Source organism: Eptatretus burgeri, chromosome 10 (genome assembly GCF_056783735.1).
Source record: "Eptatretus burgeri isolate ZD-2024b chromosome 10, Ebu_testis_v1, whole genome shotgun sequence".
Classification (NCBI taxonomy): Eukaryota; Metazoa; Chordata; class Myxini; order Myxiniformes; family Myxinidae; genus Eptatretus; species Eptatretus burgeri.
In genome coordinates this window covers 89,247,426-89,264,506 of record NC_140970.1, presented here as the reverse complement: position 1 = coordinate 89,264,506, position 17,081 = coordinate 89,247,426, and the positions used below count along the sequence as shown (strand labels likewise).

The 17,081-nt window shown below is 42.5% G+C and overlaps 1 protein-coding gene across 10 annotated transcripts in view; it reads right to left on the bottom strand.

The window, feature by feature from the left end:
* LOC147019068 (polyhomeotic-like protein 2) overlaps nucleotides 1-17,081 on the bottom strand; it is a 124,605-nt gene that overhangs the window by 74,899 nt on the left and 32,625 nt on the right. For 8 of the 10 annotated variants that reach the window (XM_085899283.1, XM_085899282.1, XM_085899284.1 and 5 more), the window contains 3 exons: nucleotides 12,526-12,603; nucleotides 12,069-12,300; nucleotides 5,188-5,750 (listed from right to left, as the gene is read on the bottom strand). In XM_085899283.1, coding sequence (XP_085755409.1) covers nucleotides 5,188-5,750; nucleotides 12,069-12,300; nucleotides 12,526-12,603 — 873 coding nt within the window. Of the gene's footprint in view, nucleotides 1-5,187; nucleotides 5,751-12,068; nucleotides 12,301-12,525; nucleotides 12,654-17,081 lie in introns of all 10 variants that reach the window. The other 2 variants (XM_085899291.1, XM_085899290.1) reach the window with 1 other exon arrangement.

Genomic DNA, 17,081 nt, shown 5'->3' with positions numbered 1-17,081 from the left:
AAGGGGACTTTTATAAATTAATGAATAATGCTGTATTTGGAAAGACTATGGAAAATGTTAGAAACAGGCAAAACATTAGATTCGCAACATCTTGGAAAGAAGCTTGAGATTGATAAATAAACCAAGTTTTGAGAGAGAAGAGGTTTTTCAGAGAACTTTTCTGCAATTCATATGAAAAAGGAAAGTATTGTAATGGATAAACCAATTTATATTGGAACAGCAGTTCTTGATTTATCAAAGATATTGATGTATGATTATTTGTATAATGACTTAAAGAAAGAGTATGGTGAAAATGTTTCATTGTTGTATATGGATACTGATAGTTTTATCCTAGATATAAAAACTGATGATGTTTATGAAGATATGAAGAAAAATATTGGAGTATATGATACAAGTAATTTCAGCAAGAAGAGTGAGTTATTTTCCAAAAAGAATGAAAAGGTTATTGGTAAGTTTAAGGATGAGTTGGGTGGAAAAGTAATGAGTGAGTTTATTGGATTGAGAGCAAAGGCATATGCTTATAAGTATGGTGAACAGATTGATAAGAGGTTAAAGGGAATAAAGAAATATGTAATAAAGAAATCAATAACTTTTAGAAATTATTATAATTTTTTGATGAATAAGAAAGAAGAATATAGGAAAATGAATACAATAAGAAGTTATAAACATAACATATATAGTGAAGAAGTAAATAAAAAGGCATTGGGAGCCTTTGATGATAAGAGATTTATTTTAGATAATGGAATAGATTGTGTTCCATATGGATATTGTATGATAGAGTGTATAAAATAGATTATGTTTTAACGATGGGAAGATGGGTTAGGGTTTTTAAGGGCTACCATGTGGTTTTTCACAATATATAAATGGTTAAACCAAGTATTAATCAAACTAAAGAGTGGAGAAAATCTTAGTCTTGGTATATAAATGGAAAACATAATGAATGTGAAAAATATCAAATAAGTCTTATTGAAAAAATAACTAAAACAAAGGTAAATAAAACAAATAAGCGAATTAATTTAAAAACTCGTAAGTTAGAGGATGTAAAGAAAAAAATGAATATCCTTGAATGGACTGAAAACTTTGATGGTTATCAATTGAACAATGAAAAAACAATTTACTATAATCTCAAAATGATATGTGGCTCAGGTGGTGGCCAGATGAGAGCATTAAGAGAAGTTTATCATTTCGTAATGACACAAATGGGGTATCTTAAAAAATATAAAGATTCAAATGTTTTGTTTGTCAATATTTTAGATGGGGATTATTGTGCAAAGAAAATTAAACTATTGAAGGAATTTGAGAATGAACAAATCTTTATAGGTTCAATGAGTGAGCTGTTCAACCCCCAGGTGTTCAATTCAATGAGGTTCAACCTCCAGGTTAAAAGGGGGGACAAATAAATATACCTTGGGATAAAAAGGGGATTTATTTTTAGGGAAAAAAAATATAAATCGCTGAAAATCCCCCATTCATTTACATGGGGAAAAGTGAGCCAGAATCAGTATTCTTACCCTACTTCCAATCCTTTCCCTCAATTCCCTGACACAGATTAGGGCTGGCACCGTGCACCCCACTGCCTCTGATAACCGTGAACACGATGCTCGATGACGGGCAGACTTCGCGCGCTGACGTGTACAATGGTGGACCCGCACGCACTGTACGGGGCATGCTCGATGGCGGGTGGACCCACGCGCTGACCACATGTACAATAGTGGACTTGCGTGCAGCCCGTGATACTTTATCATCGTACAGAACGGGGCAAGAATAACACACATCTTTGGTCAGGTCTGCCCATGGGGTTACAATAACGTAGCACCGTCGGTCTTCGCTCACCACGACAGCCACAAATGTCTCCTGCGGACGGCAGAGATCCTCCCACACCACCGCCTCGATGCAGCTGCTACCAGGCAGAGGCATGCTATGCGGCCGGATCACTCAGGCCGCGTGGTGCACCACGGAGCAGGCACGTTGATCAGAGCCAACCGCGGTTCACCGGGGCACGGAACGGGATTCGGTGCAAGACGATTCATGTCATGGAGTTCGGTGCAAGGCGATTCATATCACGAGGTTCGGAGCGAGACGAATCTGCAGCTTGGAACCATCTTGCCGGAAATGGAGTGGAGCCACTTCCGGCCAACACGGCCGGGCCACGCAGTGGCCGGGGCCAGAGCACCCGATTCAGGTGACGACACATCGCTTCAGGTCGTCGCCCCCGCCGCGCACCACGGGGTCTATAAAAGGACGGATCGCAAAGCCGTCCATCCTCTCTCTCTCTCTCTGGATCTCCAACTCGCCTTCTCCACCGACCCAGTTGCTGACTCCGCCTTCTTCACCACCTCACTCCACCCACTGGCCCTTGACTCCGCCTCTCTCCATCCACTGGATTTTGACTCCGTCTTTCTCCACCCACTCGCAGCTGGCTCCACACAAGTCACTCCCTTCACGCCTGACAGTCGCGTCTTCATTCTCTGGACCGACGCTAGCTGCACGAAGTACCACGAAGCAAGAGACGACGCCCCATTTGTCAGGGAGGTATCGCCCAGTGGAGCATCCCCCCAAAACGTACTGGTGGTGCGGTCGGGCAATCGTGCAAGGTATTGAGAGACCGTTAGCCTCATCTCCTCTCCTTTTCTCTTCATTAACTCCTCTTCATCGGTGTGTGTGTGTGTGTGTGTGTGTGTGTGTGTGTGTGTGTGTGTGTGTGTGTGTGTGTGTGTGTGTGTGTGTGTGTGTGTGTCATGGCGCCTGTCCTCACTTAAGTTAAGATTGTACAAGAATTATAATCGGGTTAACTCTGCTCTGTGTCTGCTTTTGGAAGTTGCTTGTATTATTGACGCACCTCTCACATTTCATCCTATCCCTGCTCACACACAGCAATAAAAACTATATTCACTGTGCCACATATCTTTCCTCACCTGCCTGTTAATAAATTATTTGTAGAAATGTTCCCAGCTCATTTTTGTTCCCAGTTCCCAGAAATTCTCCCAGCTCATTTTCGTCTTTTCTTTCATTGATCCAGCATGGTCCATATCCAAACCTAGCCGGGACTTTATTCCCAACGATCCGTTCCTTTTAGCCGGTACATCCTTGGCAGTGTTGCTCGGCTGCATCTGATCCAGTAAAGTGATCCGGTTCGGACAAGGCGTACCGAGGGTGTGTCCCCCGGTTATTTTTAGGTAACCGGTAATCTACATCACGTGGTTGAGTTATTGGCGTTCACAGTCGGTTTGCGACCCGCTGCGTCACGGAATTATCCGTGTGCGATGGCCTGCAATTCCGGGGAGTCTGGTGGGAACCCAAGATAGCTTCTCCTCCTAGTGGTCTTCTCACCCGACCCCCAGCCCACCCCAATTATCTCTCTCTGCAAATGTGTATTGCATCGCGCCCCAGGTGGTAGCTGTTATTACAAATCATCATCTTACACAAAAAAGTTAAAACGACTTCAAACTGGAAGGGTGCTCAGAAGAGCGGATACCTCCGCCACGTAATACCTGATCCTGTGAAACAGAGCCCAATAACTTTTTGAAATATCATGCCATATATCATTTTTAGCCCCAAACATCATTAGCTAGGTGTAAACAAACACAGAAAGGGGTGAAAACATGACCTCTTTCCACTTTTGGTGGCGGAGATAAAAAGCATTTCAGTGATGTTGAAATCTGAGAGAATGAGTCAAAATTTTCAAAATGTTTAATATCACTCATTTTAAACGAAGGTTCAAACCAAATCACCCAACACTTCACAGTGAAGTGAAAGTGATTTTTGCTCATGCCGTATACACCACATGGTCAAAAGTATGTGGACACCTGCTCGTCCAACATCTCATTCCAAAATCATCAATATGGAGTTGGTCCCCCCTTTGCTGCGATAACAGCCTCCACTCTTCTGGGAAGGCTTTCCACGAGATGTTGGAACATTGCTGCCAGGATCTACTGCCATTCAGCCACAAAAGCATTAGTGAGGTCAGGCACTGATGTTGGGTGATAAGGTCTGGCTCACAGTCGGGGTTCCAAGTCATCCCCAAAGTGTTCGATGGGGTTGAGGTCAGGGCTCTGTGCGGGCCAGTCAAGTTCTTCCACACTGATCTCGACAAACCATTTATGTACGGACCTCGCTTTGTGCATGGGGGCATTTGTCATGCTGAAACAGGAAAGCGCCTTCCCCAAACTGTTACCACAAAGTTAGATCATCTGGAATGTCATTGTACGCTGTGGCGTTAAGATTTCCCTTCACTGGAACTAAAGGGTCGAGCCCGAACCAAGAAAAACAGCCCCAGACCATTATTCCTCCTCCACCAAACTTTACAGTTGGCACTATGCATTCAGGTAGGTAGTGTTCTCCTGGTATCCGCCAAACCCAGATTAGTCCATCGGACTGCCAGATGGTGAAGCGTGATTCATCACTCCAGAGAACATGTTTCCACTGCTCCAGAGTCCAATGGCGGTGAGCTTTACATCACTCCAGCCAACGCTTGGCATTGCGCATGGTGATCTTAGGCTTGTGTGCGGCTGCTCGGCCATGGAAACCCATTTCATGAAGCTCTCGATGAACAGTGTTTGTGCTGACGTTGCTTCCAGAATCAGTTTGAAACTCGGTAGTGAGTGTTGCAACTGACGACAGACGATTTCTCCGCGCTACGCACTTCAGCACTCGGCGGTCCCGTTCTGTGAACTTCTGTGGCCTACCACTTCACGGCTGAGCTGTTGTTGCTCTTAGACGTTTCCACTTCACAATAACAGCAGTTACAGTTGACCGGTGCAGCTCTATCAGGGCAAAATTTTACGAACTGACTTGTTGGAAAGTTGGCATCCTATGAACGTGCCACATTGAAAGTCATTGAGCTCTTCAGTACAGCCCATTCCACTGCCAATGTTTGTCTATGGAGACCGCATGGCTTTGTGCTTGATTTTATACACCTGTCAGCAATGGGTGCGGCTGAAATAGCCAAATCCACTAATGAGAAGGGGTGTCCACATACTTTTGGCAATGTCGTGTATAAGCAACAATGATGGTTGATGAAGGTCATGTAAGCTGACTTCCAAGCATATGGAGATGATATCAGGCAAATGATCGAGTGAATAGAGCAGAATGTTTGTGAGGTAGAATGTGTCGTCTTTTGATTAAATCGATCAGCAAAGTGACAGGTAAAAATGCCTAGTGCCCTTACTAAAATTAAGTTCAGCACACCTGTGGTTTGGGTTGAGATGGGGTGGGTAGATGAAGTGTGGAGCGTCCTGGAGCAGAGCAGATGGTTACAGCTGGCTGAAGTTGCCCAGTGCTGGAAGAGTAAAGGTGTTGTGCACCTGATGGTGCATGCTGTTGAGTGGGTGAGCGTGAGAGGCCATGAGGATATGTGTGTGAAGGGGAGCGTGCTAGAATCGCTGGCAGAGTGTGCGTCTGTGTGGGTGAGCGGGAAGGAGAAGACGGTGGGTGGGACTGAGTTGGCGAGCGAGCGGGTGGTTGCCCCAGAAATTGGGGATGCACTTGTGTAGGAGATCGAGGTGGAACGAGGGAGCGAGGGGGAGGAGGTTGGGTTGGAGAGCGAGGAACAGAGGGTGAGTGGTGTTGGGGAGTTGTAGGTCGTGAGGTCGGAGGAATGGTGTGAGAAGCCGAGGGTCGGGTTGGCGTTGTAGGACCTGTCTGCCTGTGTTGTACCTGGGGAGCAACTGAGGGGCCAATGTGGGGTTTAGATTGAATAGTAGGTAATGTAAGGCTTGGTGGAGACTGTTGTTGTGAAGCAGACACTGCACCTGTGGAAAGAAATATGCTGTAATCACAAATTACCATCACAATCATTTATCACACTTTATATTTGTTTTCATCCATTTGGGAAAGACCTATTTGCTCGGTATCCAGAGAAAATGTCAATTCAGAAATTGTCTCAATTTCCACTACAATGAATTTATTCAAATACCAAAATTGGTTAAATATGGCATGTCAGTCAATATCAGTATTTCGACAAATGGCAATGCTGACATAGACATAACCAATAATTGAAGCACTTACCTGTGTCAATCAAAAAGTTTATTTTTAGTTTCATGAACTTATATTCCAGGGGCATCAGCAAACTCACCTACAGCTGGAAAATAAAATTAACATTGGTTGGGGACTACAAATAAAAGGACTGACATCTGTACTGAGTTTTGCTGGCTCAGAACCATTGCTTCAGAGCTGGGCGAGGAAAAGGGAAGGATGGAATTTTTGTCGATCAATGATCCCCTCTGTAGTGCAGACATGTCAGTGTGTGACATTTTTTTGGATGTCCAAGCAAGAGTACATTTGCAGTGTTGTACACAAATATATATATACTGTGTAGTGATGTTGGCAGGTCAGGATACACCTTGAACAATAGGTTATGTTTCACCAATTTTACAGTGCTTTGAAAAAGAAAAAAAAAGTGTGAGGTTGTTCGCTTAGGACAATTACTAGACAACATTAGCAGAGTGGACAAATCAACATTGGATGTGGGATTTGAACCTGGGGCTTCAACATCATTAGCTAGGTGCTCAGATAGAAATGTGCAAAAGGTCAACAGCACCAATTTTAAAGGACTAAGGTCACGACAGATGCCACAAACTAACAGGGATAATGATGAAAAGATGGAAAGAAGCTTTGAGATGAAGTCATGAAAGAAGGCTGGAGCGAAAGACCTCAAGGAAGAAAGTGGCATGGGTAAAGGCCATGATAATGGAGGGGTGGAGTCGTGGGGTCGGAGAAGGGAGGGGTGAGAAAAAGTGAGGGAAGTAAGGTCAAAGAATGTGATGTGCTGGGCCAAGGGCAGGAGCCAGAAACTATGAAGGAAGGTGGTGGTGAAAAAACAAGGTAAAAGAAAATGTGAAATACTGTGAGGAGAAGAGCCCAAGTTATAAGCTGAGAATAGTTAGTGCAAGTCAGGAAGTGAAGAGGAAGACGCTGATATTACGGAGCAGTGAAGAAGCTGGAGAAAAGGTTCAGAGGCTGAGAGGTGTAAATGAATGGCAGTACGAACCAATATTAAATTTCTGTACGTACTTAATTTCCATATGCTAACCGGGCATAGTGGCGTGCGTCTGTAATCCGGCTACTCGGAGGCTTGGGTTGGAGGATCGCTTGAGGATGGGGCCTCTGCACTGGGCAGGGTGTGGAACAGCCCGGAATCATGGCAAAACCAAAATCCTGATCCCTGTGTCGTAAGAGGTGACCAGGGTTGCGTCAGGAAGGGCATCCGGCGTAAAACCTGTGCCAAATCAGTATGCGGATCATCACGGATGATCCGCTGTGGCGACCCCCTAACGGGAGCAGCCGAAAGACGAACAACTTAATTTCCATATCCTACATCAATTAATCATGTCATAATATTCTTGCCTTTCCTGTAGTCTACTACAGTATTTATAAACTGTTTCCATGTCCTACATCAGTTGGTCATGTCATAATACTATTTCCTGTAATGTAGTTTATTATACAACCTACTCTGAGCAACAGCCGTAGCAAAAGCTGAGAAGTGGAGAGCAGATCGTGTGTACTAGTCCGAGTGTTCGCCAGAAAAGCGTGCATTTGGGTCCGCACAATATTTTTCTGCATTTTTGTGATCACCAGACCACCTGAATGAATATTCCGATTGATGCCACTCTGGCACCCTTGAGCATTTTTGGAGAAACCCATTAATATGCAAATTAGCGGTGGCCATTGTCGAAATTACTATTTTTCTTAACATCTCCAAAAGTAAGCATCCAAATAGCCTGGTTGACGTGTCTACACCCATGTTTTTAAGGTCACTGGTCATGATAAACCCACTTAAAATTTAATAACATTTAAATTTAGCTCATTAATATGAAAATTGCAGTCACCATTATCAAAATAACAATTTTTGTTAATATCTCCCTGGGTGTGTGCTGCCGCTCGCCACGTCGCCACAGGGCGAATCCCCTTACCTGTGGCTAATATTCTAAACCACCCATTAGCCACTGTGGCTAATCCATGTTCTAGTGGTTTTTTTTTTTTTACCAGTTCTAGACGAATTTTGGGTGATTTTAGCACAGAATTCAACCTTCGTTGAGACGGCCGCCATTTTGTATGTTTTGATTACGGGAATCATGCGTGATTTCGTACAAGCTTATATATACTAACTTTAGTAGTTTTAAACTAATTTCTAGTAAAGAAAAATCGACCGAAATTACGCATCATTCCCATGATTATCGTCTCAAAATTTTAATTTAATTTTTTTGAAAATTTTTTTTTTTTTTCCGGAATGATTCGGCATGATTAGGCGCGACTCGGCACTACATGCTTTGTTGGGTCAGTGGTTGCCAGGTGAGTTTTGACACAATCAGTAGTAGTACCTGTAGTAGGACGAGTTTGTTTGGTGACTTTGGTTGGTTGGATGAGTGAAGTTGATGGGTGAGATTGGTTGTATGAGTGAGTTTGATGTGTGACATTGGTTGGAAGTGTGAGTTTGATGTGTGAGATTGGCTGGAAGTGCGAGTTTGATGAGCGAGTTTGATGTGTGAGATTGGTTGGATGAGTGAAGAGTTGAGTGAGGGGTTGAGGGATGGAGGCCAGGGTGGAGAGAGAAGTTGAGTGTGGGGTGGAGAGAGAGGTTGAGTGTGGGATGGAGGGTTAATGCCAGATAAAAGGGTCCCATTCACTTCTACTTGTTGTTTTTGTGAATTTTTGTAAATGTTTGTTTCAGAGTGCAGAGGGCCTCCCCCTTGTGAAATTGCTGTATTTACATTGTTGTATAAAAAGAATTATACAATTATGGCTCGACACGCAATTCAGGGACTTCCACTTGTTGTATAGCCAATGATGTAATCTAGACAGTTATCCACTGTCTTCTCGTCCAGTATAATGTACTAGTCTACAGTTACTGATATTATCTTTGTATTTGTGTGCATAATACGGATATGAGTAACCACTATTTTTATATATCCATTATTTTATGATTATATTTTATTTCTTGACAGTTATCTACTTCTAGTCCAGTATAATGTACTAGTCTACTCTAGTCTACAGTTATTGATATTACAATCTTTGTTTGTTTTTTTTTGCGCAGAACACTATTGACTTTTGTTATTAACAAATGCCGAGGCTATGTATTTATACACTGTGCAATGGGTTATGCAATAAAGTGTATTTGACTGACTTTTTTCACGTTTCTTAATCCAGATTCATTTCACATGCAATCTGATTTATTTAAATAGTTTGAAAGCTTATTGCTTGTTGGCGAAAGTTCTTGCTTTGTTCTTCATTCGTTCAGGGTACTTGAACACAGGATACATCATGTGAGATAAGCAGGAGAATAGAGTACTGTAAGCTTGTGACACCCATCACCAGACTGCTTTATTATAACCTCATGCATACCTGAAACACAAACAAAACAGCAGCATGAACTAAAATTTAAAATTAACTTATCATTTCATATTGCTAAAAAAAAAAACTTTTGAATAAAATATGTGGCTATTTCCTTTCTCCTGTGGCTAATGATTCTAAACCTGGATTAGCCACAGTGGCTAATTCATTTTGAAAGCCAGAGCACACCCAGTCTCCAGAAGTCAGCATCAAAACAGCCTGGTTGAGGTATCCAAACCCATGTTTTTAGGGTCACTGGTCAGGATAAACCCACTTACAATTTAATAACATTTAAATTTAGCTCATTAATATGCAAATTAGCAGTCACCATTATCAAAATAACATTTTTCTTAATATCTCCAGAAGTAAGCATCCAAACATCCTGGTCGAGGTGTCCAAACCCATGTATTTAGGGTCACTGGTCATGATAAACCCACTTACAATTTGATAACATTAAAATTTAGCTCATTAATATGCAAATTTGCATAACCCTACCCCCTGAATTTGTCCGCGCCGATCGGCGTTTTTGCAGTACAGTTATACAACAAAACTGTTTGAAAATAACTTGTGCAGAGCCGTTTATCCCCAGTTCAGTTGTGAAGAAATGGATGACCTCAGAAGATCAACAGCATGAACTGTTTCTGATCAAGTAAGTTGAGGCTTGTAATGTAATGAAAGAAACATGGAGAACTGAGTTTTAAGTAAGAGTAATGTCTTCTGATACAGTAGAATGATCAATATTATTTGCAAGCAAGTTTTTAATTTTTTTTATTTAACATGATCTGTCTGAAAGCAACTGTGTATTTTGTTGATTTTTAAAAGTGCACAGGGTGGAACCTGTTTCCTGAGAATTTTTTGAAATACGAACAAAGAAATTACATGTTTACTGGTGTTTATAATTACCTCTATTGTTACAGGTTGAGGCTCCATCACCATGGGAGACTGTTTCTTCAGTCCCTGCGATGCAAGTAAAGCTGGAAAACCTTTGGTAACAGTTGGTCCAGACAGAGTGCGAAGTATCATCCGGTCAAGCAAAGCAAGACAAGATGGTATACATGAAGAACTTGAACAGAGGTTACAGGCAGACGAATCAATCGAGCTCAAATGCCATAGAGACTGTGTGTCAACGTACACATCACGCTCACACATAGAAAGACACTTGAAACGAATGAGTAATGTCTGTTTGGAAGATGTTTCAACAAGCAAAAGAAGCCGCTGTTCAAAGATGACAGTATTTGACTTTAAAGAACATTGCATTTTTGCGCAGAAAAGTGCATCATGGACTTTGATAAGATGAATCCTAATCGTTGGCGGCGTGTTCTCCTTTGTAGGACTGCAGATCGATTGATCGGACAATTTTCAAACAAACTATTCTCGATGTTATCGATTCCCACCAGGATGAAGAAGGATGCCAGGTCAACATTCGATTAATGGGCGCAATCAGCGATCTTCATGCTGCTGATGCGAGATATCATGATGACTGCAGAAAGTCCTTCATGGCACCTCGTTCTGTTGCAGCAGCAGCACACAGCAGCAGAGAAACTCAGGACATTGAGCCAGCTGTCAGTTCTACCATCCTATCGATGAAAATGACATGTTGCGCATCTGGAATTCAGTAGAAGTCTACAATATGTACAAGGATCATGGAGGAAAGCTAAACTCTCGACGAACCCTGTTATCCAAATTGTTGGATATACTTGGCTCTGAGCTTCTGGTTCTGTCTGGTGAAGGTGTCGCTAGTTTAATGTTGTTTCACAGCAGAGCGTCTACTGCGATCAACTTAGTAGCATCAGATGAAGATGACGCCATTGATGTTTCCATAGAACGAATTGCCCAGAAGGTTGCACAGCAATCTAAGCAGTTGTCGTCCAACCCCAGTTCCTATCAGACTAGAATTAATATAGATATTGCTAATGAAGCAGTGAGTTCAACCCTTCAATTACTACTCTCCAAAATATCAGCTAAACTGGACTGCACACTTCCAGGAGCTCTGATAGATCTTGGAGCTAATACGATGTGAATGTTCCTCCAACAAGCAATGCCACACAGCTCAATGCCGCTGCACAGCAGCCAAGTTACTATGCACAGTTTTCTGTACAAGCCATGGAGATACTGGCTGCAGGAATGAGCGCACCAAGACAGCTGCTGCATTTGCCCTTGATGATGACTCTGACACTGAATGAGACACCAAGCACTGAAGGAGCCTTCACAAGGTTTACAAACCTGTTATATACATGAACATTTGATTTACACAGGAATGTCTTCTTTTGTTCATGTTGTTAGTTGCTTTCATTGCATACTGTCGAATTGTTGAATCTGTATGAATAATAAAGTGATCTATAGTCACAAAGACTGAAGTGTTTTTTTTCTATCTATATGTCTATTTATCTACATTTTCAATAATGGCGACTGCTAATTTGCATATTAATGAGCTAAATTTCAATGTTATGAAATTTTAAGTGGATTTATCATGACCAGTGACCCTGAAAACATGGGTGAGACACCTCAACCAGGCTATTTGAATGCTTACTTTTGGAGATATTAAGAAAAATAGTAATTTCGACAATGGCCACCGCTAATTTGCATATTAATGGGTTTCTTCAAAAATGCTCAAGAGTGCCAGAGTGGCATCAATCGGAATATTCATTCAGATGGTCTGGTGATCACAAAAATGCAGAAAAATTGTGCGGACTCTAATGCAAGGTCATCTTGAAAAATGTTGTTTGACATCCGGACTACACCTGAAATTGTGGCTGAGGTCGGTGTACGTGGTGATGAGACCGTCCGAGCATCTGGCGGGGAACCCCCTTCTCCACGGCGCCAGCTCTCCTCTGTGCCATGGACGCCCTTGGGTGAGATGGGGTGGGGAGGTGGGCGTGCTGTGCCAGGTGAGCGAGGTTGACTGCTGGGCCGGAGTGGGACGCTCTGTGTCACTGGCCCAGTTGTGCCACGTAATGCCAGGTTCTGAACTTGCTGCCATATTATTCACAGATTGCATAAATTGTGAAAATGGGGGAAACATTAAAGAAATACGATTGGTTGAGAAAGTCAAAATAGTAAGTCAGGCAAAGGTTAAAGGCATGAACTCCGATATAAATTCTAAAGAAAAAAAATCTCATTCAAAGGCCATTCCATGAAGCACTCATCAAAAATCAAATCAAAGTGAAAGTAAAGGTAATTATGTGTCATAATGATTACCTGGGAGGAAGTAGAGCCAGTGGTTGCCATTGTAACCTCAGGCAAGGTAGCAACAGCAGCAGGTGGAGCAAATATAAGCTGTAGCAATCAGGGAAAAGAGAAAGCCAAAGCAGCAGGGCTCGCTAGTTCTGTAAGCCAAAAGAGCAAAAGAATAAACTTTCTCACACTTATCCCAACCTACATGTGAAGGATTTTGATCAAGAGTGTTATAACCCATACAAAGAAATAGAACAGAGGAGGAAACCATTTTTCCCATTGCACCTGTGCTGCATTCATACCAAAGCAATTCAACCTATAAGTTTATTCATAGTCTATGATACTAACCCAGTCTTTACAGTTTACATTTTACACAAAGGGGGTGGAGGAAGAGAAAGGGGAAGAGGAAGGGGAAGAGGAAGGGGAAGAGGAAGGGGAAGAGGAAGGACAGAGGAGGAGGAGAACAGTGGGGCAGACACAGACACAACTCCAGGATGTTTAAATTAGTTGTTCTTTATGAATGAGAAAACACTTACTCCCTCCAGTAGTGGCCTGGGGGAGTGAAAGGGGTTGGGGGGGGGGGGGAGGTGAGACAAATTTATTTAATGCCAGTGATTAGTAATCCCACCTCCCGCTGGCAGGGGTCAATAAACCATGTGTACTGTGCAGGTGAAAATTGTAAGTAATCCCCCCACTCTTGCTGGGGGAGCAGGTATTAATTATCTTGTGCCCTGACCCTGGATACCCCCAGCACATTATACATACGCGCACGCACACACGCACGCACGCACACACGCACACAATCCCTTGGAGTACGTGATACAAATAATAGATTTTTTATTTTTTTTAGAAATTCAAAAGAACAAAAAATAAATGAATAAAAATTAAAAAGTCATAAAAATCTGTGCAGCACTTCAAAAATGAGATGTGAAAATGCATTCAGTGATTGGCGGTTTGTTTTACATTTTGACCACGTGTTCACGTTGCTTCCATTTACTCCGAGCTGTCTCGTTGCATCCTCCTATTCGCATTGTGTTTGACCCTGCATTGTCTTTCTTAATTACAATACGCATTTCACATTCAAAGTAAATAATTTTTATCAGGCATGGCTCCCAAAAAGCCCAATAAAAGTGGTGAATCGAAGAAGCAGCAGCAGCAGAAGAAGAAGCAGAATCAGAAGAAAAAGATACCAACAATTCTGGCAGTGAAGTCAAAAGTGCTTCAATCAATGAATGGACCCTGGAGTGGGGCCGACAGCTGTCGGCCGTGAGTTCACATTCCATGAATCTACCATAAGAACAATTGTCAAAAATAAGAACGAAATTATAAAAGCTGGTGAAACAATCATTCCTTTGATGGCTACCAAATTATTGAGGTCGAAGAGAAATTTAATGGAAGAAATGGAAGCGCTTTTAGGCAAATGGGTGGAGGACACAAATGAGTGATCCATCCCACTCAGCACAGCCATCATTCAAGCCAAGGCTATCAGTTTATTTTGTGACTTAAAACAAACAGAGGCATGGTGCACCATCCTGGGCAGAAACATTCAATGCTAGGGGTGTTTTAAGAATTTTAAGTGCTGCAGTAACTTACACAATATAAGCATCAGTGGCAAAGTGGCAAATGCTGATGCTGAAGGGGCAAATGACTCTCTCAAGACCTTTGCTAAAATTGTCAAGCATAAAGATTATCCCCCTAATTTAATTTTTAATGTGGACGAGATGGGGTCGTTTTGGAAGAGAATGCCACCCCACACGTTTATCTCAAGGAAAGAAAAGCATGCCTCTGGCTTAAAGGCAGCCAAAGACTGCCAAACACTCCTCTTAGGTGGTAATGCCACTGGAGACTTTAAACTCAAGCCCCTCCTCATCTACCACTCTGAAACATCATGAGCTGTGAAGGGTACCATAATGGTGATCTGCCTGTCAGGCAGCGGTCCAATCGCAAGGCCTGCATAACTCCAGAAGTTTTCTTCAACATGGTTTACAAATGACTTCTGCCCTGCTGTCAAGAAATATGCAATGGAGAATAATATGGACCCAATGGCTGTGTTGGTCATCGACAATGTTCCTAGCCACCCCAAAAGCATTGAAACTCGCAGGGCTGAATTTCCAGTGGAAGTGTGCTTCCTTCTGCCAAACTCAAAGTCACTCCTGTAGCCCATGGACCAAGATGTTATTGCCACCTTTAAGGCCAACTATGTGCACCACATTTTTGGTCAACTCATTGCTGACACTGATGGGCAGGACAAGCAGTCCACGCAACAACATCATGAAGGCCATCACCAACATCGTCAAGTCTTGGCATGAATTAACACCATCCTGCATGAATGGTGTTTGGTGGAATCTGTACCTGGATTGTGTCAATGCTTCATTGGATTTGATGAAGAGCTGCCACAAGCCAAGGCAGAAATTGCTAATTTGGCCAATATGGCTGGATTAGATGAAGTCATTTCCGAGGATGAGGAGGAAGTTCTGGCTTCTCATACTGAGCAACTAAATAATGATGAGCTGCAGGAGCTGGAGAGGCATGTGGCATCGGAGGCCAAGGAGATGGCAGAAGAGGCTCTACCTCTACAAGTTCCTCACCACCAGTGTGTTGAAAGAGGCTCTTGGAAAAAAAAATTAATGAAGCCCTGGACCTGTTGGAGCAGAATGACGATGACTGGGAAAGAACCTGATGATGAAGCTCCTGCTGCTGGTGGATCCAACCATCAGTAACCTCTTCCCACCAATCCACCAGTGCCACAGGACTGTGCATCAGAAGATGTCTGATGAGCAGAGGCACTTGGTATTTGAGAAGCTAGCTATATTCTGTCATGTGTCAATGACTCAATCTGTAAGAAGTGCTTTCTTGTGTTAAAATGGTCTCATAGTACATGAAATTTGAGATGGCCGGTTTTCCCAAGAACAGTGCACAAAAAGGGCTTGCTGTACAGTAAACCCTCAAATATCGTAGGTTTCGACCAACCGTGGGCAACCTATTGTTCCGATTTAGTTATCACGGTATTTCATTTTGGCTAATCTTGGTTTTGGAGCTGAGATGAGTCATTGTTTGCGTCCAAGTGAACAATTACCTCCCATTATGAGCCTTTTGTTGTTTCTCACACACTGTTAATTGTAGTAATCAGATCATCATATTGGAATGAAGGTAAGTTTAATAATGAATCTTCATCAAACAGGAAATTACATACGGAGATCCTGTAATATTAGATGTACAACATCGACAAGACACACAACAGTTAATAATAGCGCACAAACATAGAGCGGTGGACAAAATTAGTTGTGCCAAAAGGCAGAGAAAGGTTATGACATTTGGCAAAATAAATCAAGTTGTTAGAAACGTTGGCAAGAGGTCAAATGCGGCAACTGTGGGCATTATGGGATCAATGAATCAACTGTTCAGTGAACGAGAGTCAAATGCGGTAATATGGGAGAAACCATTGCAGATGTACGCATTTGAGTGGACCGGTAATATGGGAGGAACAATTGCACATTTACCTGTGAGTGGACCTTTACCAATATTGCGGATTTACCAATATTGCGGATTTAACAATATTTCCATGAGGCACCCAGGGCCGATGGCTCCAGTTCAACAACTGCCCAAGAAACAGGCTTGTTTTGGAAGAGGATGCCATGTGATACCTTCCTTGACAAGCAGGAAAGATCTGCTCTGGGTCAAGGTTACTTAGGATCGTTTTAACCTTCTTCTACATGGCAATGTAGCAGGCGACTTCATCCTGCTCCTGATGATTGAACAGCCATCGCAAGTTCTACTTCCACATTTTTCTAAACAACACCTTCCCCCCTCTCACAGCATTATCATCCTGAGCTAAGTCTTGTGTTTTCTATTTATGGCAGAGGACAGTACAAACGAGTGTGTAATAGGTTTACCCTAACCCACCTCGCTGTCTTGTTGTAAATATAAAAAGTAAAAGTGTGTTTTTGTTAATTTTATACTGTATATATTTTGTTTACATGTTTATTTCAATTGTGATGCGTTTACTTTTAGCTACTACCAACCTTCCTCTATATTTCCTTGAAGCCCAGGAACCGAACCCCCATTTCCCATTGGCGTTTGGTTTCCATGATGGTGGTTTTAACTCATTTCCATGATCGCAGCATTTTCCAGGAACAGAACTCCCACAATGTGTGTGTGTGTGTGTGTGTGTGTGTGTGTGTGTGTGTGTGTGTGTGTGTGTGTGTGTGTGTGTGTGTGTGTGTGTGTGTGTGTGTGTGTGTGTGTGTGTGTGTGTGTGTGTGTGTGTGTGTGTACACAACCACATGGCCAAAAGTATGCAGACATCCCTTCTAATTAGTGTATTCGGCAATTTCAGCTACACCCATTGATGACAGGTGTATAAAATCAAGCACACAGCCATGCAATCTCCATAGACAAACATTGGCAGCAGAATGGGCCAACACATTTACTTTTTGACAAAACCCACTCACAAAAATCATAATCACAAAACGTGTATACAAACACTGACCTCAGCTACCTACCAGTCCTGCCAATGTCCATGTACCCCTCTATCTCCAATGCTTCTATGTACCTATCTAATTTCAGTTTAAACTTATCTA